This window comes from Lycium barbarum, chromosome 1 (assembly GCF_019175385.1).
Source record: "Lycium barbarum isolate Lr01 chromosome 1, ASM1917538v2, whole genome shotgun sequence".
NCBI lineage: Eukaryota > Viridiplantae > Streptophyta > Magnoliopsida > Solanales > Solanaceae > Lycium > Lycium barbarum.
In genome coordinates, this window is record NC_083337.1 from 17,184,799 (window position 1) to 17,211,813 (window position 27,015).

The following is a 27,015-nucleotide window of genomic DNA, read 5'->3' on the forward strand; positions in this document are numbered from 1 at the left end:
TTGAATGCTAGAATACCAAAATTGTGTGTTGAAATCATAATTTATTTTCGTTCCTGAGGGTCTTAATGTGTCTCAATTAGGAGCAGTACAAAAATCTGTAAACAAAACAATGTTATTATTTCAATTGTGGGAGATTCATCTAGTATTACATAAACGATCTAAAAAAGACAGAGAAATTTGTGACGAAATTTTCGTTGCTAGTTAACTCTAACAACAAATAAATTATGAATTCAACGATGAAATTAATGAAAATAACGATGAAATTTTCTGTCACTAAATTTGACAACGGGTACTGTTAGACCCCCAAATTCGGACTTAGATGCATGCGGGCGAGGGTAGTGTCAAGGGCTTATACATTGCCCCTTGACATGGGCCTATATGGGTGTTGGAAGCAATGTGCGAGGTTGCATGCCTATGACATGGTGTGCAGCTAAGTCAAGGTGTTTGGGCGTTGGCAAAGCAGCTTGACGAATGTCAGTGGCACGGACAGACGCATGGCACCAGGCGGGCATGCGTGCAGGCAGTAGGTTGGCACCGGCAGACATGGGCATTGACATGGGCTGGCTGGGGCCAAGGCAGACGGGCAAGGAAAAGGGTTGGCATGGTGTTGGCATGACATTGGCATGAAGATGGGCGAAAAATATTCTAAGTTTTGGGCGAAGCTATGAGGCGAAAATCAGGCTAAGGCACGCGCAAGGCACATGAGCGAGGCATGCGCGCCGCACATGCAGAAGGGTCATGCGCGCGGCACATGCTTCGGTTACGCAGTGTGCGCGGCATGTGCGACGGTTATGCTCGGTTTATGAAGGCTTTGCCCACATGGGCGAATTGTTAGGCTTAGAATATATGCCATGATCCCAATGTAACTGCTGGCACATGCCATGCACGCCCCTCCTCTTGTAACTGCTTGTAACTGCCCCTGGCAGGTTTTGTAAGTAGACAGAATTTGGCTAAGGCATTGATCAGTTTTGTAAGCCTCCAAATTCGTGAGTCCTTTTGTATATCTGAGAGATAATAAAAAGGTTGGGCATTACCTGTAAATCGTGTGTGTTCCTTTCATTGTGTTTGACCCGAAATTAAATCTAAGTGTCAAAAGTGAGTGTGTGTGCGAAGGCTGAAGTTGGCTATGATGCTGACTGCCGAACAGCGGTGACGCTGAAAAAAAATCACCCCTGTTTCAACTGGTATCAGAGCGTGGCTACGTTCGTGGCACGATGGCTGGCAGACGTAACTGAAGGACATAGTTGCTGCCCTGGAGGCGCTGGTGGGAATGGCTGAAAACGCTGATGATGTGACGTCTATAATCAATTGCATTCATGGCTTGAACACGAAACTCGCTCAGTTTCGTGAGATTATGACAATAAGAACAACGGGATATGATGAATTTCGTGAAGAAGCCTTGGTTCAGATCGAGGATTTGAAGAAGGCGAACGAAACTCTAAACTTGGAAGTGGTAGTGCTGCGGAGGGCAATGGCTGCTGGTTCTAACGCAAGCCATGAGGCAAAACATTCCAAGGTAAAGATCCCTGAACCTAAAGCCTTTACTGGTTCAAGATCTGCAAAGGAATTGTAGAATTTTCTGCGGGATATGGAACAGTACTTCACAACTGCCCGTATTGCTGAGAATGACAAGTTAAGTATCACCACTATGTACTTGACTGGTGATGCGAAATTGTGGTGGAAGACCAGGGATGGAGACGATATGAGTGCTGGCAGGCCAAGGATCGATACTTGGGCCAAATTGAAAAAGGAAATGCGTGACCAGTTCCTTCCTAGCAATGCATCTTGGATTGCTAGGGATCGCTTAAAAAGATTGAGGCAAACAGGTTCTGTTCGTGACTATATCAAGGAATTCACTTCTTTGATGTTAGACATCCAAAATATGCCGGATGAGGACAAGTTGCACAACATTATTTCTGGGATGCAAGCATGGGCCCAAAACGAACTTAGGAGACAGAACGTGAAAGATCTCCCAAGTGCAATTGCAGTGGCTGATTCGTTGGTAGATTTTTGCTCAACACGTGTTCCATCTGAAATTCCCACTTCTTCTAAGTCCAAGAAAAAGGCTGAAAAGAAGGGGGAGTGGAAGAAGGAAGGGCGGAAAGAGGGTGCTGACAAAGGAAAGACGGTTGCGGACGCTGGAAATTCAAGGATCAAGAAAAATTCAGCGAGTGACAAAGGTTGCTGGACTGGTGGAGGGTCTCACTTGGCTAAGAATTGTCCAAATCGTGAAAGGGTGAATGCTATGCTTGCGGGGAATGTAAATGCAAACGAGGAAGGTGGTGTAGTTGCTGCTTTGGCAAACCCACTTGGTTTACTCATGAACAATCATATTTCATTAGTGAACATGGTGAGGGAGTCATCTACAAATCCTCATTCTTCGTTGCTGCACATTGAGATGAAAGTTGACGATAAAGTGTTAGTGGCAATGGTGGATACTGGAGCTACTCACACTTTTATCTATGTCAAACTTGCTGCCAAATTCGGACTTAGATTGACAAAAAGCCCGAATTATATGAAAACTGTGAACCAGGTGGCCCAACTGATTGAAGGTATGGCATATGACATGAGGGTACTTGCGGGACCTTGGGCTGGAAAACACAGTTTGATGGTGATTCCGTTGGGAGATTTCGATATGATACTTGGAATCGATTTCTTGAGGAAGAACTGCTTCATTCCTATGCCCCACTTGGACGGAGTAATGGTGATGCAAGAAAAGATAGATGGGTTCATAAAGGCTGTTCATCCATATGGCGAGGCAGAAAAATTGAGTAAGTACAAGAGCCCCGTTATTTCTGCTATTTCTGTTGATAAAGGCCTAAAGAAAGGTGAAGAAACTTTCCTTGCTGCTTTGGTTGAGATAAAACCTGATGTGAAGGTAGAGGTGCCTGATTGTGTGGCACGGGTTTTGGGGGAATTTAAAGATGTTATGCCACCTGAACTCCCCAAAACGTTGCCACCAAGGAGGGATATTGATCATAAGATTGAGTTGCTGCCAGGTTCTATTGCTCCTGCACAAGATCCTTATCGTATGGCTCCTAAGGAGTTGGCTGAATTGCGGAAACAATTGAATGAATTGCTAGATGCGGGTCTGATTCAGCCCTCAAAGGCTCGTATGGTGCACCTGTTTTATTTCAAAGGAAACAGGATGGTTCGATGAGGATGTGTGTGGACTATCGAGCGCTGAACAAAGTGACTGTGAAGAACAAGTATCTTGTTCCATTGGTGCAGAACCTCATGGACAGATTGTGCAAGGCAAGCTGGTTCACTAAGCTAGACCTCAGGTCTGGTTATTGGCAAGTAAGGATAGCAGAGGGTGATAAGTCAAAGACAACGTGTGTGACTAGATATGGCTCATATGAGTTTCTTGTAATGCTGTTTGGGCTGACTAACGCCCCGGCTACTTTTTGTAATTTGATGAACAATGTTTTATTTGAGTACCTAGACGATTTTGTTGTGGTGTACTTAGATGACATTGTAATCTACAACTGCTCGTTGGAAGAACATGTAAGCCATTTGAAAATGGTACTGTCTCGGTTGCGGGAGTACAAGCTTTATGTTAAGATGGAAAAATGCGAGTTTGCTCAACAAGAAATCAAGTTTCTTGGGCACTTGGTCAGCCAGAACCAAGTGAGGATGGACCCAAAGAAGGTGCAGGCTATTGTTGATTGGCAGGCGCCGCGGAGTGTGAAGGACTTAAGGTCATTCCTTGGGTTGGCAAACTATTATCGCAAGTTCATTGCAGGGTATTCAAAGAAGGCTATTGTTTTAACTGATTTGCTGAAAAAGAACGTGGTGTGGGCGTGGACTGAAAAATGTGATAGGGCATTCAACTTGTTGAAGGAGGCTATTGCTTCAGAACCCATACTAAGGCCCTAGTCACCCCGTGGCCTTTGAAAGCAGAAAGTTGAATGAAGCAGAACAACGATACTCTACTCATGAAAAGGAGATGGTTGTTGTGGTACATTGCTTGCAAACTTGGTGTGTATATCTGCTAGGGACAAAGTTTTTGGTGCGGACGGATAACGTTGCTAATACATACTTCAAAACGCAACGCAAGCTGAGTCCCAACCAGGTTGTTGATGCTTTGAGTAGAAAAGAGGTATTTGTTTCTATATATTCAATTTCTCGGTTGGAGTCTGATTTTATTGATAAAATTAGACTATGTGCTGCAAATGATTCATTATACACTAAGCTAATGAGCAAGTTAAAGAGGGGACAGTGCGGAGGTATTGGATCGAGGACGATCTGCTCTATTTCAAAGGGGGGAGGAGCGTGGTACCTCAAGGTGGTGGATTGCGTAAAGAACTGATGAAAGAGGCACATGACACTACTTGGGTTGTGCATCCGGGTGTGGAACGGATGTTGGCATTGTTGTCTAGGGTGTATTTCTGGCCGAAGATGGAAGATGATGTTGAAGCTTATGTGAAAACTTGTCTGGTTTGTCAACTAGATAAAACTGAGTGCAAGAAGGAAGCAGGTTTGCTGCAGCCTCTTCCTATTCCTGAAAGGCCTTGGATGTCTGTTTCGATGGACTTTATTGGTAGGTTTCCGAAGGTAAACGGTATGGCATCGGTCATGGTGGTGGTGGACAGGTTCTCAAAGTATGCTGTTTTTATTGCTGCCCCAGTTGTGTGTTCGTCGGATATTGCTGCAGATTTGTTTTAAAAAAATATGGTTAAGTTCTTTGGTGTACCAGCTGATATCATCAGTGATAGGGATACTTGGTTCACAGGTCGGTTCTGGATTGTTTTGTTTAATATGATGGGAACTGATTTAAAGTTCTCCACGGCGAACCATCCTCAAACTGATGGGCAAACTGAAAGAATTAATCATTTATTGGAGGAATATCTGAGGCACTTTGTGACAGCAAGTCAGCGGAATTGGGTGGACTTATTGGACAGTGCACAATTTTGCTATAATTTGCACAAGTCGTCAGCCACAGAGATGAGCCCGTTTGAGTTAGTCCTAGGCAGACAGCCTATGACTCCACTTGATGTTGCTAAGCAAAAGACTCAAGGGAAATGCCCTGCTGCCTATCGTTATGTCAGGGACAAGCAGGAAGTGCTTGCAGAGGTGAAAGACAGTTTGCGCAAGGCCCAGAAACGGATGAAAAAGTATGCAGACCAACGTAGGAGAGCGTTGGAATTTAATGTTGGTGATAGGGTGCTGCTCAAGCTTACTCCCCAAATCTGGAAACAGATTACAAGTAAGTTTAGGCACCGCGGTTTGATCCCAAAATATGATGGACCATTTGAAGTAATTCAGAAGGTTGGTGAAGTTGCTTATAGGTTAAAACTACCTGAAAGGTTGAAATTACACCCAACCTTCCATGTAAGTTTTCTGAAGACTTATTATGAAGATGCTGATGATCCGGACAGGAACCAGTCAAAGAGAGCACCGGCTGTGGTGCACACACAGTTTGATGCAGAGATTGAAAAGATATTAGATCACCGGGTACTTGGTTTCAAGAAGAATAGGCGGACAGAATTTCTGATTCAGTGGAAGGGTAAGCAAGAAGCTGATGCTACTTGGGAAAAGACTAAGTCACTTTGGAAGTTCGACAAGCAATTGGAGGACTACCTGAAAACAGCCTCGACGAGGACATCGAGTTCAACTAGTGGGGGTGGTTTGTTAGACCCCCAAGTTCGGACTTAGACGCATGCGGGCGAGGGCAGTGTCAACGGCTTGTACATTTCCCCTTGACATGGGCCTATGTGGGTGTTCGAAGCAATGTGCGAGGTTGCATGCCTATGGCATGGTGTGCAGCTAAGTCAGGGTGCTTGGGTGTTAGCAAAGCAGCTTGACGAATGTCAGTGGCACGGACAGGCGCATGGCACCAGGCGGGCATGCGTGCAGGCAGTAGGTTGGCACCGGCAGACATGGGCATTGACATGGGCTGGCTGGGGCCAAGGCAGACGGGCAAGGAAAAGAGTTGGCATGGTGTTGGCATGACATTGGCATGAAGATGGGCGAAAAATATTCTAAGTGTTGGCGAAGCTATGAGGCGAAAATCAGGCTAAGGCACGTGCAAGGCACATGAGCGAGGCAGGTGCACGACACATGAGCGAGGCATGCGCGCGGCACATGCGTCGGTTACGCAGTGTGCGCGGCATGTGCGACGGTTATGCTTGGTTTCTGAAGGCTTTGCCCACATGGGCGAATTGTTATGCTTAGAATATATGCCATGATCCCAATGTAACTGCTGGCACATGCCATGCACGCCCCTCCCCTTGTAATTTCTTGTAACTGCCCCTAGCAGGTTTTGTAAGTAGACAGAATTTGGCTAAGGCATTGATCAGTTTTGTAAGCCTCCAAATTCGTGAGTCCTTTTGTATATCTGAGAGATAATAAAAAGGTTGGGCATTGCCTGTAAATCGTGTGTGTTCCTTTCATTGTATTTGACCCGAAATTAAATCTAAGTGTCAAAAGTGAGTGTGTGTGCGAAGGCTGAAGTTGGCTGTGACGCTGACTGCCGAACAGCGGTGACGCTGAAAAAAAAATCACCCCTGTTTCAGGTACCATCCGTCGCTAAATATGTCACAAAATTTGCAACAAATTTATACTACTAAACACATGGCCAAAACCGACTGAAAAGGTTGGCTCGGTCCTAACATTTTTGAGTTTTTTTTAATAAAATCGATCGAGCGTGGTCGGTTCTTATTGCGACAAAATTCAGGAAAATGAGAAATCGACCAAGCTGGGTCAATTAAAAAAGACGTAAAATTATCTTTACAAAAACCGTACGACGTTGCTGGATTTTTTTTTAAATATTATTTTTAAAACCCAATCGATATCTGTCTGTTTTGTCTAATTTTTTGGCAAAAATCGATTGACTTAAATCGAATTATTTTTGGCGTCGAAATCCGGGAAATAGATAAACAGACCGAATTCAGTTGGTTTTGCAAAACAAAATAAAAATTGATCTTATTTTCGTGAAAACATGAGGTTGCAGAGTATGAAAAAAAAAACGGAGTAGTTTTAGATTGTTTTGTAACATAAAAAAAAAGAGTATGCTAATGCCCGATGGTAAAATTTAATTTTAAAAAAATGAAAGTTTTGAACCAAGAAGCATCAATGATCTAGTGGTCGAAAAGTGTCATATAGAGATAAAGGCGGGAGTTCAAACTTCGGATGGTAGATTTTATGATTGCGTAATTTAAAAAATTGACATATTTCCTTTCGTATTTTCCAAAATAAAAAATTCTCGGGATTACCAAAACTAATTATTAAAAAAAAGGATTGAAGTCGGTCGGTTTTCTATACCGACTAGCTTTAAATCGATCAACAATTTTCGATTGATTTTGGTAGGTTTACCGAAAACCGACCAACTGAGCTTGGTTTTGGTGGTCGTTTCCACCTTTATTTTTAGTGTTAGTTTTTTCGTTCCAAGAAGTTTGCGACAAGTATATTAGCGACAGAACATATTCGTCACCAATCCATCGCTAAATAGGTTAGCGACGAAAATATAATGTTTAGCGATGAAATTCGTTTGTCATTAATACATTCTTATATGTAGTGAGTACGCCAACTTTAATGACTTACAAGAATCAGATTATATATATTACACATATCAGATTGTATAAACTTTATTCAAATTAGTTACAAATTAATATGGTTATAAATTACATGAATCAAATTATAGATATTAGTCTATAGATTGTTTATTTATTTTAGAGTCAACATATTTACTCCAGATTGTGGGAATTTTAAAGGTCGTCCATGCTTCTCTTGGATCATTAGCATAGTATATATTCCCCCGTCCAATTTAAGTGTCTGATTTTTATTTTTGGTATGTCCCTAAAAAGAGTATTCCTTTTTATTTTTAGTAAGTTGACAATTCAAACATCCTACAAGATTCAAGGATATTTTAGTACATTATATACATCTTTAATATATGATCGCCAAGATTCAAAAGTCTCTTTTTATTCCTTAAACTTTGTGCCGCCAATCAAACTAAGACACTTAAATTGGGACGAAGGGAGTGTAAATATTTTTTTCTATAATAGAAATTATATCCAAATTAGCTTATGCACACCTTTATTGTTCTATTGTGTACTTAATAATTCCCACATAAACAAATTAACAAGTGGCTCTATCCACTAGAGTTTAGAATTTATAGAAAAACTCTTACCGTTTTTATTTTTACGTCTGCTAGTATTTGAATCTTGTTTCTCAATATTAATTTAAATCTCACTTAAATTGCATGATGAAGTGGTTTATAGAATACAACATAAGCTACTTATTTGTTGCACATACAAATATAATTTGATTCGAGCCCTACAAGAAATATTTTTAACTAATTGAGTTTAAATTCAACGCACCTTTGATGTAAAAAGTATTGGCACAAGTTAATCAAATCCTTAAAATACAATTATAGGTTACTCTCTACAATAAGATTTGACAAGTAACCTCAGCAAAATGTTATAGCTAATAATTAATAATTTTTTACACGACCGTCTAAATATTGTATACATATTACTGTATATAACATAAATCCTAATTGAAAAGATATGTCACTAGAATTGTTTTGGTTCCTAGTTCTTTTCTTTCTGTCATTTTTTAAAATTTTGCAGTCTACTCAATTACACTCACCTCCACTCTAGCTTTAATATTATGTTGAGCTCTCCCTTTTGTTAGTTTTATTGTAAAGATTGGATCACTAGAAGATGATTGATTGCACAATGATATATAAATTCTAGAATTAATAAAATTTCTTTTTAGAATACATAAAAATAACATTACTTAAAAAGATATAATGTAATTGACAGACATTTATATTGAAATATGCATAAATAATACTGATTGTTATGTTTTTTTAAGCCACTTTCCTCACCAATTTTTTGCAGCAGCTCCTTTTAAAAATGGTTTTCGTTGACAAGTATTATCTTTGCTTCTCGTTTTTTTTTATTAAATTAAAAAGCATACATAGAAGGTAAATTTAATAAATTTATAATGAATTAAGTATGGTGGTTTATATTAATAAGGGTAAATTTGAGTAATTTTGTATACTTTTGCATGATTTCAGCACTTTCAATAATTTTTCATGTGAAAAAAAAAAAACTTTACATTAAATTCAAGAATTTACACATCTAAGTAATTCATAAATGAGAGGAGGTAAATTCATCTTATCCAATTATAAGGGAGATTTTTGTAAATTGTAAAACTTGAATCTGGCCAACGAATAAATTTCAAAACTGAAAAGACTCATGATGGAAAAACATTGAGAAAATGACAAAAATGGCCCCTTATGTTTAAGGGTAGGTTCAAAACAGTCCCTTAGGAATGCACCGACTTGTTGGAACTTACTAGGGTATGTTGTTGTTGTTGAAGTTTTACAAAAGCTAATAGTTTTAGTCTCCATAAAATATTTACTAAACTCTTTTTGTTAGATTGAACGGAACTATGAAAAATGATTAGCGGGAGCTCACGTTTAGAGGTACAACATTTGTAGTTTCTGCTATTTTTGTTTTATTTCTAAAGTCTGTGCATCTTTTAAGGTGTAATTTCTGCTATTTTTCATATCTTTTTAGTGTTTAGTGATTTTTTTTGTGTGTTGCATATTTTAGAATTTGATTTGACTTTTTTGTGTTTATGATTAAAAAAAAATCATTGTATTTTCAAATCTGACAAATATAAATAGTTAAATATTTAACGGAGACTAACAATGTTTACTTTTGACAAATTTAAATGACCAAACATGATCAATGCATACTTAAGCGACTATTTTAAACTTACCTTCAAACATACGGGATCATTTTTGTCATTTTCTCCAAGAAGTTTGCTATAAATTTGGCGTTTGGCTCGAGCATGTGCTCATTATAATTCAAGTTTCTTGTACGCTTTGGGCAAGAAATTGTATTTTTTTTTTCCATTTCCTCTTGTTGTAGACATGGAAAGAAAGAGTTTCTCGATTAGAAAAAATGTTGAGGTGCAGTTTATCAAAGATAAACGTGCTGAGCATGCTAAAATATCTAAAATGCAGAAAGCTCTCTGCAAGAAAGCAAATGAGCTTTCTATTTTATGTGGAATTGAAATCGCAATAATTATTTTTTCAATTGGAGGTCAACCATTTTTATTTGGTAACCCTGATGTTGAATCGGTTGTCCACCAATTTTTGGAGGCCAACCAACCAACTGCATCTCCATCAAGCCGCTATATAATGAAGAAAAGGAAGAAAGAAGAACGTCAGAACAAAGGAAAAGATATCGATCAGTCAGAGGATTTTAAGATGACTGACTTGGAAAATTTTGAGAAATTAAACCAAGAGATCGAGAAATTTGAAGATTATTTGATTAAGGAAATTGTTGAGCAACAATCTGCGACTGGTTCTGAAGATCCAGAAGTTGTGCTTGAAATGAATGCAACTAGTTCTTTGACTTTGCCATCTAATTGGTTGAGTCTTTAAATAGAAACTTCAATAAAATAAGATCCAAATAAAGTTCATTTACTATGTTTTTTCTTAACAATGAATATCTTAAGGAATGAACTTTTTCAAGTAGTAAATGTTTTATGTTGTTTATTATTACATTTTGTTTTCTCCACATATAATACTTCGCCCCTAAACGTATTTTTGTTCTCAGCACGACTTTCTTTTAACTTCTATTTTATATTTTGAAATAATTTTAGAGAACTTCCTTCAGTTTGGCCTCATACCACAATCTTACCGTGTAGTTTATGCTATCACGCCTAACTCCCTTATTTAAATTTTTTGTGACAAATCTTTTATTATATTTATTATTAAAATAAAAAATTATAATCTACCTAATTTACCCATTTAAATTTTTTTATTCATTTAATTTATAAACAAGGAGATTGAATTCAAAGCATAAATCAGTAAAAATTATTAATATCTTCTCTACCATGCCCAAATATACAGAAAAGATTGAGGGGTAAAATATTTTTCTTTCCGTTTGCGGCTGCTGCCTAGATTATTGGGGAAAACGAATGCCAATGCTTGCCAAGGAGTTCACTCCATTTATACTTAACCGAAAACTAGATTACATGGTCAATTTTGTTGAAGTGGCTATGTTAGGGACTTGGGATATTCCAATTTTTTGAGACGCATTTTATTTGCAAGAAACCTAATGTTAATAAATAACTCTTTAATTAGGTTTAGGAGGCTTTTTATTTCTAAGGATTAAATAGGAGTTGATAATGGACTAGTAAATTTACAACAAACACGTAACGACCCATTTGGTCGTTTAGGCATTTTACCTTTTTACCCTTGTTGACTCTTCCCCTAGCCTCGTTAGAGCCTTCTTTGATTTTTGAGGAAATTAGAAGTTCTAAGTTGAATATGTGAAACCTTTGGCCAATAGTTGACTTTTGGGTAAACATACCCTTTTGGGATTTTCGCTTTCCATTAGGTCCGGAGAGTCGTCTATAACTTGGTAGGATGATTGGTTCGGTTCCCAAGGCACTCAGAGGTATTTTGGTCCTTTGTTTAGAAACTTGTTTTGGGCTTTTGGGGGTGATCGAGTCAAGACGACCTCCGTTGGGAATTTCGAGGGCGCGGTTATGTTTGTAACGCATTTTTCATGTGTTTACATATTCAGTTTGTATCCGGAAGGTCTCGGATGGATGTCAGGATTTTGGGTGAACTTTGTAAAACCAATTATTTTTGGTTTTCTTATGTGTCGCTTCTGCGATGGTTTAGCCGCGTATGTGGGACCGCCCAAGCTAGGCCTGGTCTGCAGATGCGAGTCCCTGTTGAGTCGGGTTTTCCCGGCATCTGCGAGGTCTCTTCCGCAGGCGCGGTGCCGCACATGCAGTCTTTCTTTGCATCAGCGCAAGTGCTGAGTCATTAATGAGTTCCGCCTTAGCAGACAAGTATCCGCCGAGGCAGGATCGCATAGGCAGACGGAGCTCCACCTAAGCGAAAATCGCTGAATTAGAAACCATCATATTCACTATTCCGAACCCTTTTCTTCCAAAATTAAAACCTAGAGCGATGGTTGGGCGATTTGAGGAGTTTTTGGCTTGAATCTTCATTGGGTAAATCTCTTTCACCTTATCTCTTTCAACTTAATTTATGTTTATATATGGTCTAATGTGAGAATCTATGGTGGGATTAAGAGGGTTAGTTGGAAAGAAAGGTTGTAGACTCTAAGTATTGACTTCATGAATCTTATGCTATGAAAATGAGTTTTGATTGGAAAATCTTGTTAATCTAGTCATGAAATACTTGGGATAACTAGATTATGGATTTTGACTATAGAAAAGCTAGGGTTTCTTTCTAATTTGGGGTTTTTTTAATTAAAGGATGAAATTGATGATTAATTGTGTTTAATTAATAATCAGGGAATGGTATTAGGCCTCTTGAGCGTTGGGTAACCAATTTCTACTCAAAATCCTTATTTTGCCCTTGTGGGCCCGGGTTCTCTTTAAGAGGTTACTTTCTATTCGAATCGTGTTGTAGCAATATAGGTATTGTTAATCTCTGTTTCTAATGTAGCTTACATTGTTGAATAGACTTCGAACGTTCGGAAGCTCTTCGAAAGGGCAAGGCTCTCGTTGAATAATTCATGGCACCTGCTCGACATTGAGGTAGGTTACGGTTTACCTTTCGGTTAGACTCCAATTAGTGAAGCATACTTAGGAGATATTGACGGGGAAAGCATATTAGGCCTTGGGGTGTGGTGTGGAGGTAAATTTCGATTAGCTTGGTTCTGTTGTTGTTTTGTTAGGCTTGTCGCCCTATTTGATATGTTCTAATTGTGTTGCATTTCATCTCTCTCTTGCTATGTCACTAATCATTGGAAAAAAGAAGAATAATGAAACTAGGCTTGAATTGTGACGTGTACTTATGATAAGACATGAATAATGTCTCGATTATGACTAACTATTGATGATGATATCATGCATGGCATAATCCTCATTCCATATGTTATATTGATATTGAATTGTGACTTGGTACTGATGATGATAAGTGAGAACATGTAACATCCGAGGTCTTTGCCAGATTGCGAAAAAGGGAGATGAGAATTCATGCCCGAGGTTTCTTGTCGGGACGACGTGTGTTGTACAGGCTGCTCGAGGTTTTTTGCCGGGATGTGTTGTGTTGTACTCGCTGCTCGAGGTTTCTTGCAGGGACGAGGGTGTACATGGACTTTGCGGGTCCCCCATGGGTCATGACTATTGAGACGTCGAGATTTCCGTCCTTAGCATGTGTGTACAGGTTTGAGGTATTGGCCATTTCATTGCATTGCATTTATATCATTCATGGTACGTTTCGCATTAATTCATTGGTTAATGGTTCATTTGAGTTGTTGTATGCTTGCTAAGTACTTACTTAGAAACTTGATGGATACGAGAATTAGAGACTTTCACCTAGGTTATGACTGTAGGCTATTGAGATCTATTGTGGTTCCTATTATTGTGAGTCTTACTTGAATATGTTTAGTGATTGTCCTTGATTGCTTACATGTCCACTTCTTGATTGTTTTCTTTGTATATGTGAACTAATTGTTGTCGGCTATGATACCTACCAGTACATAGTGTTTGTACTGATACTACTCTTACACTGCACAACCAGTACATAGTGTTTGTACTGATACTACTCTTGCTACACTTCTTATGGAGTGTAGAGTGTTCCAAGTTGATGTTTGAGGTCTCGCACTGTCCGAGGCTACTATCGGAGATCTTGGGCGAGCTACTACCTGTATCCATGGCCCTGAGTCTTCTCTTATACAACTGTCTACTTCTGTTCTACAGACAGTTTTATTTCAATATTGAGTTGTATTTCATATTTTCACTTGTAATCCATTTTGAATCTTAAGGTTTGAGTTATACTTCTGCATTTATTTATATTACTTAAACTATTATTCAGTGTTTTCAATAAACTTATTTTAGCACTTGGTGTTCTTAAAAAGAGTAAATGATTTGAGAATGTTTCGCCTGCCGAGGGGATAGTGTAGGTGCCATCATGATCTGTGAAATGCGTCGTGACAAAACATTGGTGCCCTTATTGTTTTTATGCATGTAGATATGGAGGAGAAGCTATTATTTTCCCCGTTAAATATGTTAATCAATTTCAGAAGGCTTTGGCTTTCAATTTCATCGTATATAAAATTAAATAAACAAAAAAATATTAGAAAGGGCAAATTAGTTAGATTGTATTTTTTTTATTTTAATAATAAATTAATTAAAAGATTTGTTACAAAAAAAAAGTTAAAATAAGAAGGGTAAATGTAATATCGTAAACCACGAGGGAGGTTAGTGTTACAAGGTTAAACCTCAAAAGAGGTCATTGACGTTATCACTTATATTTAAAAGATAAAAACTCTTCTGATTCCCTATTTTGAAGACTGTGGTCAAGTGGTTTGCCTTGCTGTTCCTTTCCTGGTTTATTTGTTAGAATAGATGTGTTTGTATAGAAGTTAAAGGTAAGATAAGATGCTCATGTGAGCATTTGAGGTAGAGGATGAGTGCTTTTTAGCACCCACCCTCTGTTACCTCATCCTGTCACCATTGAGCACTGATTCAACGCCTATTTCCCCCCTTTCCCTTTGTATGTTTGTGGCATGCTGAGATCTGGATATGTTAAGGAGGCCTGTTGATTTGCCAATTGCATGTTCTAAACCATGGCATTATAATTAGATGTCTCTTGTTGTCACACTTGGCAAACTGTCCATCATGTTTTTTTTAGTTGATTATCCTTCATTGAAAATGTATTAGAATGTTTATGAGTTTTTCCTTCTCTTGGAATATGCCAAACTTGCTTACATTTGACTTATCTTATAATTTGCAATGTGTTTTGAACTGGTATACCTCGAGATGTACTTAGTATATCAATCTCTGTAGACATTATGTGTATACTAGGCTGTATATTTATGTATATTTTCATGTATACCATGTATAAACCTGTATATATAGTGTATATCCTATTTTGTGGTCAGCTTAGATACAGTTGGGCTATATATCTCGTGTATGTCAGTTGTATATCATATAATTAAGAGTTGTTTTTGGGCTAAAGGACCATTTGGGTCTGTTATGCATTTTATATGTCAACTGCGGAGCTCGTTTGGGCCTGTTGCGAGTATTAGCATCCGTTTTCTCTCTCTGGGCCTGTTTCTTTAAGTTCAGTTATTGCATGGGCCTGTTTTCTTATCTAAATGTTTTTGTTCTGTTTTTGGGCCTACCCATAATTGATTGTTATCACTGTTAGGACTGCTAGCTTTTATACATGTGTGTAAACAAATCAATTAAGTGTTATGTGCTCTGTTTTATTTAAGTGTGATTAGTTATATAAGTTTTTTCTTCATTATAGATACTTACTAACCCCTATATCCCTTTTTTTCTCCTCCCCTTTCGCATACCCGTGATGGGGAATAACTTTGCATAAATCTCGGTTGGGACTGAGGCCCAACATCTCATTGGATTGAGTCAAACCCGCAACAATGCAATGAAAGGGAAGCAAACATGAACGGGAAGCAAATATTGGAAATGATTAAGGCCCAACAATAGGTGAAAATTGCATATTTAGGCCGATGGGCTTAGTACACCCATCGACCCACCGCTTTATTTCATTCTTGTATTTTTATGTATTTTGTAAAAAGCACATGTGTTAATGAAACCCTTATAGTAGAACTTAGTTGAAACTTAGGCAAAACGATGATAACGTCATTTAGAATGATTAGGATTCCAATGCAATTTTTAAAACCAAACCTGAGAGGACAAAAGGATTACTTGGTTATTTTTATAAGCCTTAATCAGGTAGGTCTAAAAATGGTATTTTTACCATTTTTACTTCAAATGATTTTATGATTGTGGGACTTTTTCAAAGGGATAAAGTTTTAACTTGATCTTTCTTCAAGATAAGTTGGTTTTCAAACATTTGGTTCTTTCCAAAGGACTTTCAAAACTTAAATGATTTAAGTGACATATTTCAAACAAGTGTTGTCTTTATAAACTCAAACAAAGAAGATTTCTTTAGAAACCAAAGTTTATATGAGGGTTTTGACTCATTAGAAATATGGCTGACCTTAAAAAATAAAGTGGATAAATTATAAAGCTCTTTCTTATTTTTGACAACTTAAAGCTTGCATGGAATTCTTAAAGATAAAACAAAACCATTTTTGAGAAAACATTACAAGGGAGATATACCATTATGACCAAGAATAGTAGAACTCTACTTACGAGAAATCTTAAGTGGATTTTGGTCTAGAAATGGGATATTTAACCTTAATTTTTTTATGATTTTCCAAAGGAAAATCCAACTCTTTTCCTTCAAAAAATAAAAGCTTCTGCCAAGTTTTTTTATGTTGTGCCATGACTAGCCTTTACAAGAAAATAAACTATTTAAGCAAATGATTATTTAAATCCACTATTTTGGAACTCGAAGGTCAACCGTATTCTACGGATCTTTAATACTAGGGTTGATAAAACCTTCCCTGGGGGATCATCAGAATCCTTACCTCGAACTCTGGTTAAGTGAAGAATTTATCTCTTGTTTGACGAACTCTTTAAAACTTGATTTTCTAGATTTACATAAAAAATTAGGTTGCGACTCTAAAAATTAATAAATCCAAATAGAGTCCACAGTCTCTTAGTAGCTTTTATGCTTGCATAAAAGTGAACCGTAATAGTCATCACAGGCTACTCGCAGGTTGTGCCTTCATCATCACCTGCGTCTTGTAGGTTGATCAAAAGGGGAATCTTAAATTGGCGAAATCTCTGTCACCATATGCGGCAAAATGACACCACCTGTGTTTCGTAGGTCATGCCTGCGTCAGTACCTGCGGTTTGCAAGTGGTGCAGGTAAGTGAAAGGCGCCGGTCAGTTTACCCGACCCGACCTGCGACTTTTTTGTTTAAAAACGTTTCCTGTTGCATTAAAACACTCAACAGTTATGATTTTTCCCATTTAAAGACATGATTTCACTCCATAACTGTTCCCTTCTCTCATCTCTTTAAATTTCTTTTGATCTCCCTCAAATCATCACACACTAAATCAGAACTAGGACTTGGAGTTTCATAATTTTGCATAAACACTTGGTCCAACAATCATCTCTCAACTCATCAGGTATGAAAATCTCTCAACATCTCTTTTCCTTTTCTTCTATGGATGTGAAATCATATGGGTAATGTTGATTCTTCACCCAAACATTGATCTAGCCTGTAGCTTTAATTCCAAAATTGAATAGAAACTTGATTTGTTGAGTTGTTTGGGTTGTAGAAGTTTGAAATTGAGGAAGTCTTGAGTACCCATAGTCAATTTGTATGTTGGTGTGTTTGAAGATTGTCGGGAATTGCTTTTGACTCGAAAGTGGGGAAGTCTTGAGTACCCATTGATGTGCCGTGAATTTAGGCACATTTTATGCCTTTGTCACTAGAAGTGTTGCTTGTTTTTAAGTGATTTTACATCGTTTATTATGTTATTTTGGTGTTTTGTAGGGTTGGTTGACTAAGGAACGGAAATGATAAGAAATGCTGAAAAACGGACAACTTGGAGCAAAAGGACGGTCCGTAACTCGAGTTACAGTCCGTAACGTTATCCGTACCAGAGAGGATACGTGCTGCTATAAAGGACGGTCTGTAACTCATGTTACGGGCCATAACTTGTACCATAAGCTGAGGAAAATTTCCAGAAAGTTGCCTAAGTAGTGTCACAGGTTATGCCCCAGAAGGACGGTCCGTAACTCAGGTTACGGGGCGTAACGTCATGGCGTAATGCATTGGCCACTAAGACTTAGGCCATGATCCGCTGGGAGATACGGACCGTAACCTGTGTTACGGTCCGTCGCATAGTGGTCGTGACATCACACTGACAAAGGACGAACCGAAGAACGGACTGTAACCTGTGTTACGGTCCGTAATGATGCCGCGTAAGGGTGTTTTTGTCCAGAAACTTGGCGCGATTTTTGGCCCTATAAATACTTAAAGTAGGGTTTTAATTCATTATTCTGATTTTTCTTGAGAAGCATTAACTTTAGGTCTTGAATATTTGAAGTGGTTGGAGCATTTAAAGCAACAACTTCACTTTCATTCCGTATTGTATTAGCATCGTAAGTATATTATGTTAACTTTTAAGCTTTCTTTGTTAACCAAAATGATGAGTAGCTAATTTTAATTCTAAGGTTGTGGATCCCATGATGGATATTATGTGAATGAGTTTCTATTATTGATATATGCATAATGGTTGTTAGTATTTATTTTATCTTTGTGCGTTAGCGTTGGGTAATGATTGCAAGCATTAGCCTAAGCCATTATATTAACTTTTCTTGGGAAAGAGAGTTAGTATTGGTAAGATTGAATAACAATGACTCGGGGCGTTAACCCTCGTTTAATAGACTAACTTAGGGATAAGAACAAGTCTAAATTGGCATTATTGGTCGCTCTTCGATTGCAACTCTTTTATATTTGGAAAAATCATAAAGAGGAAATACGGCCTAACTGTTGGGAAACATTAGGAAGTCCTTAAGAGATCAAGTGCATATTCATAGAACAACCATTATAAATATATCACATTGAAACCTGAAGCATAATATCTGATCAAAACGGGGAACACAACCTTAGTCTCTTTCAAATCAAAGTATTTAATTACATTATTCAACAAATATTTCAAACTATCAGGAATAGGATTAAAGCCTTTAAAGACTAGTATCGCATACAATTAGTATTCTTTTCTCTCCATATTCCCTGTGGGATTCGACCCCAACCTTGTTTGGGTTACTATATTTGACAACGTCCGCTTTACGCCATTAATAGGTGTAATTTGAGCGTATCAAATTTCGGCGCCGTTGCCGGGGATTACGGTTTTGAAATTACTGATTGTGCGTACTCTTCTGTAAAACTTTTTTCTATTCCATCACACTTTGTTTGCTGTTGTGGTGAACCAGGTAAACATGGCTGGAAGACCGAATCGAAATCAAGAAAACTAAGGGGGACTCCAAGTGAACCCTCCTGCACCAGAAGAGGACAAAGATGAGAATATATTGGCGGAATTCATCAATGAAGCTGATTATGCTTCTGCTGTGGTCCTTCCTAGGACTGGAAATGCTACTTTTAAAATTGATAGTTCTATCCACCAGTTGCTGAAACTTGAAGGTTATTTCCGAAATTCTTTGGAGGATTGTCCACTCCGACATTTGAAGAACTTTCTGCATGTGTGTGCTCAACAATCCCAAGGTGTTGTTTCTGTTGATGCACTTCAGTTACGGGTCTTCAAATATTCCTTGGCTAGCCAAGCAAGGGAATGGTATGAAAAGCTTCCCAGCAACTCTATTCATACCTGGAGCGAGCTAGCAAATACCTTTTTGAAGAAATGGTTTCCACCGAGCAAAAAGGCTGAACTTCGAGATAAGATCTTTGAGTTCAAGCAGCTCTCGGGGGAACAATTATATTCGGCATGGGAGCGGTTCAAATACTATCTAGCTCAATCTCCAACTCACGAGTTTCTAGATGCTATCCTCACGGAGAAATTCTACAAGGGCTTAGATACAATGAATTAGATTGCTGTCAATACTGCCGCAGGAAGATGCTTCATGGACAAGTCATTTATCGTCAATACCCGTTTGCTAGATAAACTCACCACCTACAATCAAGATTGGCATTCAACTGATAGTGAGATTCTCTCTTATGGTAGTCCATCACTAGCTGCCGTTGCAAAAGAAAACCATGAGAGAGATCATGCCTTTGCTAATTGCAAACCACGGTGGATTTATTATCAAAGAAGTTGGCAGAAAAGGATGCACAGGGGGTAAATGTTGTTGAGGAGTTACCACCTCATCCACAGGGAATGTATCAAGTCCCTGAGGGGATGTACCAAGATGGGCAACAACAGTATGAAGATGCTAATTATGTCAACAACTCGCAAGGGGGTTATCAAAGGCAAAATTATCAAGGTCTGGGTCATCACCCATGGCAAAAGCCTCAACAACAATTTCAAAGGAACAATTATAGCAGAAATGATCAGGGCAATCCAAATCAATGGAATTACAATAACAATAATTATTGTAACAAGAGCTCGAACCCCTACATTCCACCAAGGGGGCAAGCATCAAATTCCCAACAGTGGAGAGATAATTCAGCTAGCAACTCTGCAAGTAATGCACCTAATGATTCTGCGGAGCTAAAAAGTATGATGTAGAAAATGCTAATGAATCGGGACAGAACTGAGAGCACAATTAAGGGAATGTCTCAGGTTCAACTATCTCATTCAGTTTCCATTCAGAAGCTTGAATCGCAATTCAGAGACCTCTCCAGAGAAGTGCATACTCCTCAACGTGGACAACTACCAAGTGATACAGTTCCAAATCCAAAAGGTAGTGGGGTAAACTCTGTGGAGCATGTAGCTGCTATTAGCACCAGAAGTGGAAAAATACTTCAAGGTGCTGATAAAAAGGTGGTTGATCTCGAGCCAATTGTTGAAGAAGAGGCACAACCTGATGTGTCTGATGATATTGTGGAGGAAGAAACAGAGGAGGAAGTCCCTATTATAGCTGAAGAGGAGCAGAATCTTGATAATCTCAAGGCACACGGAGAAAAACAGGAAAAGGGGAAGGCAAAACTTTCTGGCGCTCTACGCCCTTTGAGCCAATTGTTCAAATCTTCACCGCCTTTTCCTTAAAAGCTAGTGAGGAAAACAGAAGATGACAAGTGCTTACAATTTTATGATCAACTCAAGCAGTGACAATGAACATTCCTTTCATGGACGCTGTCCAAGAAATGCCTGGGCTTGCTAAATATTTGAAGGATCTCTTAACAAAGAAGAAGAAGCCATTGAAACACGACACTGTGGGTATCACTCATCGCGTTAGTGCAATTCTTTCCAAGACAACAGTGCAAAAAAGGGAAGATCTTGGAGAATTCACAATTCCATGCACCATAGGGCAGCAGGATTTTGCCAAGGCTTTATGTGATAACGGGGCTAACATAAATCTTATGCCCCTTGAAATTTTCAACAGATCAGGATTAGGGATGCCAAGGCCAACTACCATGAGGTTGCAGATGGCTGACAGATCGATAAAAAGGCCAGTGGGGGTAGTTGATGATGTGCTTGTTCAAATCGGGGAATTCCTACTGCCGGCAGATTTCGTAATTCTTGACTTTGCTATTGATCAAGAAATTTCTATTATTCTGGGGAGACCTTTCCTTGCGACAGGGAGGGCTCTTATGGATTCCGAGAAGAATGAGATCAAGTTCCGGGTGAACGATGAGGAGGTGACTTTTCACGCCAGCACAGGAATGAAATTACCTAGTCTTTATCAAAGTATTTCAGTCATTAATTCTATTGATGTGGTGGATGAAGCGGTAGAATTCAAAATGGAGGAAGAATGCTTGGTGAATTTTGATGCAGAACAAATGGAGGGATATACTGAGACAGTGAATTCACTCACCGGTCTGGGGTCTTACTCTTATGAGCCCAAGAAATTGTCTCTTGATTTAGAGAAACGAACAACTCCTCCAGCAAAACCATCAATTATTGAGCCACCGAAGTTGGAACTCAAGCAACTCATCACAGTCTTGAGGAAGCATTTAAGAGCTTTGGGTTGGACTATTGCAGACATCCGGGGGATTCCCTCCGGAATTTATGAGCACCGAATTCAGTTGGAGGAGGAAAGTTCACCAAGTGTTGAGCATCAGAGAAGATTAAATCCACCGATGCAAGAGGTGGTGAAGAAAGAGATTATTAAGTGGCTAGATGCTGGGGTGGTTTACCCGATTGTCAACAGTACATGGGTAAGTCCAGTCCAGTGTGTTCCAAAGAAAGGGAGCATCACTGTTTTCCCTAACTCTAAAAATGAGTTGATTCCAACAAGAACTGTCACCGGTTGGAGAGTGTGTATGGACTACCGGAAGCTGAACACTGCATCTTGCAAGGATCACTTCCCTATGCCTTTTATTGATCAAATGCTTGATCAGCTAGCTGGAAGGTATTATTATTGTTTCTTGGATGGTACTCAGGGTACAACCAAATCAGTATTGCATTGGAAGACCAAGAAAAGACTACTTTCACTTGTCCCTATGGGACATTCGCTTTCAGCCAAATGTCATTTGGTCTTTGTAATGCCCCAGCTACTTTCCAATGATGCATGATGTCGATATTCTCTGACATGGTTGAAAACTTTCTTAAAGTCTTCATGGATGACTTCTCCGTGGTGGGAGATTCATTCGATGAATGTTTAGACCATCTTGATCGGGTGCTGCAAAGGTGTGAGGAGACAAACCTCGTTCTCAACTGGGAAAAGTGTCATTTTATGGTAAAAGAGGGAATTTTCCTTAGCCATAAGATTTCCGAAAGAGGGATTGAGGTTGACCAAGCCAAAATCGATGTGATTTCAAAACTCCCTCCACCCATCTCAGTAAAAGGGGTTCGGAGTTTCCTGGGGCACGCCGGATTCTATAGAAGATTTATCAAAGACTTCTCCAAAATTGCAAATCCAATGTGCAAACTCTTGGAAAAGGAGTCCACATTCAATTTTGATGAGAAGTGCGTAAAGGTTTTTGACGAGTTGAAGTTAAAATTAACCTCAGCCCCTATTGTTGTGTCCTCGGATTGGTCGTTGCCCTTTGAATTAATGTGTGATGCCAGTGGTCTTGCAATTGGTGTTGTGCTGGGTCAGCGACTCAACAAAATATTGCACCCAATTTATTATGCCAGCAAAACGCTAAATGGAGCTCAACTGAACTATACCGTAACTGAGCAGGAACTAATTGCTATTGTTTATGCCTTTGAAAAGTTCCGGGCTTGTTTATTGGGTGTCAAGGTAGTGGTTTACACTGACCATGCTGCCTTGAGGTACTTAATGGCTAAAAAGGATGCTAAGCCTCGGTTGATAAGATGGGTGTTGTTGCTACAAGAATTTGACTTCGAAGTCAAAGACTGAAAAGGGTCAGAAAATCAAGTAGCTGACCATCTCTCCAGACTTAAAGCACTAGAGAGACCGAATGATGTGTTGGATATTGATGACACTTTCCCGGATGAAAGAGTCTTGGCAATCTCCAATGATGTGGCACCATGGTATGCCGATATTGCCAATTATTTGGTAACTGGCATTGTTCCTGAAGATTTGAAGGCATATCAAAAGAAGAAATTCTTGAGAGATTGCCGACAGTATTATTGGGATGAGCCTTACTTATTCAGGACTTGTGCAGACAATATGATTAGAAGATGTATGGCTGAATCTGAGGTGATGGATATTTTGAAGGCTTGTCATGATTCTCCGGTTGGTGGGCATCACAGTGGAAATAGAACTGCAGCCAAAGTGCTAAAGTGTGGCTACTATTGGCCAGTCATCTATCGTGATGCGAATATGTTGGCACGATCTTGTGATAAATGCCAACGCCAGGGCACAATAGGTCGGAAGCATGAAACACCGATGAATTTTGTACTTGAGGTGGAGCTCTTTGATGTGTGGGGCATTGATTTTATGGGGCCCTTTGTGAGCTCATATGGCCTGAAACATATTCTTGTTGCGGTGGATTATGTCTCCAAGTGGGTGGAGGCGGTGGCCTTGCCTAACAATGATGGTAGGAGAGTCAATGCCTTTCTAAAAAAGAACATCTTTACTAGATTTGGCACTTCTAGAGCTATTATTAGTGATGGTGGTTCTCATTTCTGTAACAAACCATTTGCTGACCTTCTTGAAAAATATGGCGTGCATCACAGGGTTGCCATTCCATATCATCCTCAGACGAGTGGTCAGGTTGAGGTCTATAACAGAGAGATAAAAAGCATCTTGGCAAAGACGATCAATGTGAATCGCATTGACTGGTCCAAAAGTTGGATGATGCTCTATGGGCATATTGCACGGCATTCAAAGCTCCTATTGGGACTTCACTGTATAAGTTTGTATTTGGGAAGGCATGTCATTTGCCTATTGAACTTTAGCATAAGGACCTTTGGGCATTGAAAAGGTTGAACATGGATTGGCATGAAGCAACAAAGCTGAGGTTGTTTCAAATCAACGAGATGGTTGAATTTAGGTACAATGCCTATGAAAGTGCAACACTCTACAAGGAAAAGATGAAATACTATCATGACTCGAAGATCCTCAAAAGGGATTTTCAGCCAAAGGACTTGGTCTTGTTGTACAATTCGCGCCTAAAGTTCTTTCTGGGCAAGCTAAAATCTCGGTGGTCTGGCCCTTTTGAAATCGCAAATGTTTCCCCAAATGAAAGTGTCATTGAGGTGAAATCCAAGGATGACACTCGGACTTTTAAAGTGAATGCACAAAGAGTGAAGCATTACCATTGGTGTATTAATGATGGTAAGGTGGTTGATAGGTATCATTTGAAATACGGTTCCTGAACTCAAAATTGAGGTATCACGTCGAGCTGTGATGTTAAACCAAGCGCTGTGTGGGAGGCAACCCATATTTACCGCTTTGTAAGTAGTTTAAATTTTTTATTTCCTTTGTTTTCTTTTGTGTTTTTGATGTTGTTAATGTGGTAGGATTCTGAGAACTGAAGAGGCCAAAACAAAATAACTGCTGAGTTTTCACAGACGAGACGCTCCACGTTACGGCCCGTAACTCATGTTACGGTTCGTATCATGGAGCGTAACAAGCGAAAAGAAAATCCAGAAATCACTAAAGGATGGAGGAAAAGTGTTACGGTCTGAGTTACGGACCGTCGCCCATGTTACGGACCGTAACACATGATCTTAACTTTGAAAAAAATCTGGGCACTCATTAGAAATTTTGCACCCGTTACGCCAGGTAAGACGGACCGTAACTCGGCTGTAGTGCCATGTCATTTAATGAAAAATGAAAACGGGGTTGTTTGGTTGACCTTAACACGAGTTACGTCTCGTATATCATGTTTTGGTCCGTAACATGGAACGTAACGGTCGGGCATGTTTAAATACATCACCCGACGGTTACCATTTCAAAATTTTAACCCCCTCTCCCTCATAACTTCCCTCTTCTTCTCTTCATCTTCCCCTCTCTTCATCTCCCACTCTCCCTCATATTTCTTGCACCATAGTTGCTGTTTTCTTGTCAAAATCCCTGCTTTAATTTCAATTTTCATCCAAGCATCGCCAACGATCAGGTATAACCATGTTTTGACTCTCTTTCTTCTTTTATCTATCGACAAGATTGCTATGATCTTTCATGAGTAAATTCGTATGCAATGCCTTCTAAATCAATGTGTTGAATGTATTGAATGAGTTTGAATCCCCATTGAATAATTGCGCGGGATTTAACAATGGTTGGGGGTTGGGATTGGTATGTTTGCTGTTTGAGACACTCGTGGGCACAAGCATATTGTCTCCCATTGAGTCGGAAGGCATTCCGATTGAAAGTTTCATTCGTGAAATTATTAAATTGGTTTGCCCACCAACTTTCAATAAAAGGTTCCAATGAAAACTTTGGTAAAATCGGGTGAAGTCTGAGTAACCCGAGGTATGTGAGGGGATAAAATGGTGTTTTACACCATACCCAAGGAGCATAAAGTCAAAAATCTTGGCCTCGTGCTAAAACGAGAAAATTTGGCCAAGTAATGCATATGTTAACTGATTGCCCATCGTACAGTGTTCCGGGTAGTAACGTGTGTTACGGACCGTAACATCCATCGTAACATCGATGATTTCCATGAAAACTTTCTGGAAATTTCGGTGATGCTACGGTGAGGTGTTACGGACCGTACCACGATTGACGGACCGTAACACCACATCGTAACATAGATGATTTCCATGAAAACTTTCTGGAAATTTGGGTGACGTTATGGTCAGGTGTTACGGACCGTAACACGTGTGACGGTCCGTAACATCGTACCGTAACACCTATGATTTCCAGAAAACTTTCTGGAAATTTGGGTCACGTTACGGTTCAATGTTACGGACCATAATGAGTATGACAGTCCGTCGAATGTGTTACGTTTCCTGTGTTAGAAATGAACAAATTGAGTTACGGTTGGAGATACGGCCCGTAACACCATCGACGGTCCGTCGACTGTGTTACGGTGCATGAGCTAATTGAAGTCCTCAACTTGAACCAATAAAGTGTATAATTGAAAAGCTTCTCGTGTATCATATCTAACTTTGCCTTCCATAGGTATGGGTAACCCACGACAAGCAAAAAAGGCTTCACCCAAGGTTGCAGGCAAAGGAAAAGGTCATGGTGCAGGCAAAGTAACCTCACGGTTGCGCAACGAAGATCAAATCAAAGACACCAGGGCTACAAAGAAGCCAGTCGCACCTAGCAGGCCAGCCTCACCATCCGAAAGTTCCTCCTCGTCTGATGAGGAGAGTTCGTCTAGTTCGTCGAGCCATAGTGAATCCAGGCAGGCTGTCACACCAGCACATCGACCTCAACCGCCCATTAGACAGCCTACTGCGGAGGAGCGCAAAAAAGAGTGCGAACAGGAATGGAGAGAGACAGACATCCGGATGAGAGCTATGTATGAGCAAGGCAATAATGGTCTCCCATCCATTCAAGCAGACTTGGCACAGGTCAAGGCAGATATTCAGGGGCTAAAAATCCCTGAAATGGAGCCTAGTGCACCTATTCTACCATTGGACCCGAGCCTATTCTCTACTGAGCCCACCAAACCGCTGGATGATGAGTTGACTGAGGGGAAAGAAGAAAATGAGAAAGAAGAAGAAAAAGAGAATGAGGAAGAAGAAAATGAGGGGGAGGAGAGTGAGGAAGTACCTGAGGTTGAGAGTGAGGGTGACCTGGCTAGTGAGACATAAGAAAGAGCCCGTCGCGAGGCATTCGCAGCGGGAGTTGATGAGGCCGATATAAAGACTATTGTGGAAATGCACCGGTCCCTTGAGAATCAGCATGTCATTGACAGCACGAGTGTTGATCTAGTGCCACCACCCTCAAGGGCCGACGGAGCTAGTACTTCCACCGCTCCACCAGTTGATATTCCTCCTCCACCGTCAGTCGATCCTAAGACACGAGGAGCCGTTAAGAGGTGACCCTAATGATACTCCACCTTTGGAGAACCTTCATGCTGATCAGACTCCCACTTCATGCACGGAGTCTGACGTTACTCACCCAGACTCGACTCAGAGGGACGCTTGAAGCGTCCCAAAAGAGCTACTCACCTCTTGTTTTAC

General features: G+C 39.7%; 2 protein-coding genes and 1 non-coding gene across 3 annotated transcripts; 2 read left to right on the plus strand and 1 right to left on the minus strand.

Annotated features, from left to right (window-relative positions):
* Positions 1-9,834: 9,834 nt before the first annotated feature.
* Positions 9,835-10,506, plus strand: LOC132631993 (agamous-like MADS-box protein AGL29). Its single transcript, XM_060347810.1, has one exon. The coding sequence runs from the start codon at positions 9,893-9,895 to the stop codon at positions 10,406-10,408; it is 516 nt and encodes a 171-aa protein (XP_060203793.1). The 5' UTR covers positions 9,835-9,892; the 3' UTR covers positions 10,409-10,506.
* An 8,786-nt stretch (positions 10,507-19,292) lies between these two features.
* On the minus strand, positions 19,293-19,398 carry LOC132619037 (small nucleolar RNA R71). The gene has a single exon (XR_009574481.1). It is a non-coding gene; the product is annotated as a small nucleolar RNA R71 (small nucleolar RNA).
* A 6,606-nt stretch (positions 19,399-26,004) lies between these two features.
* On the plus strand, positions 26,005-26,643 carry LOC132610247 (nucleoporin NUP159-like). Its single transcript, XM_060324563.1, has one exon. The coding sequence runs from the start codon at positions 26,005-26,007 to the stop codon at positions 26,641-26,643; it is 639 nt and encodes a 212-aa protein (XP_060180546.1).
* Positions 26,644-27,015: the final 372 nt, after the last annotated feature.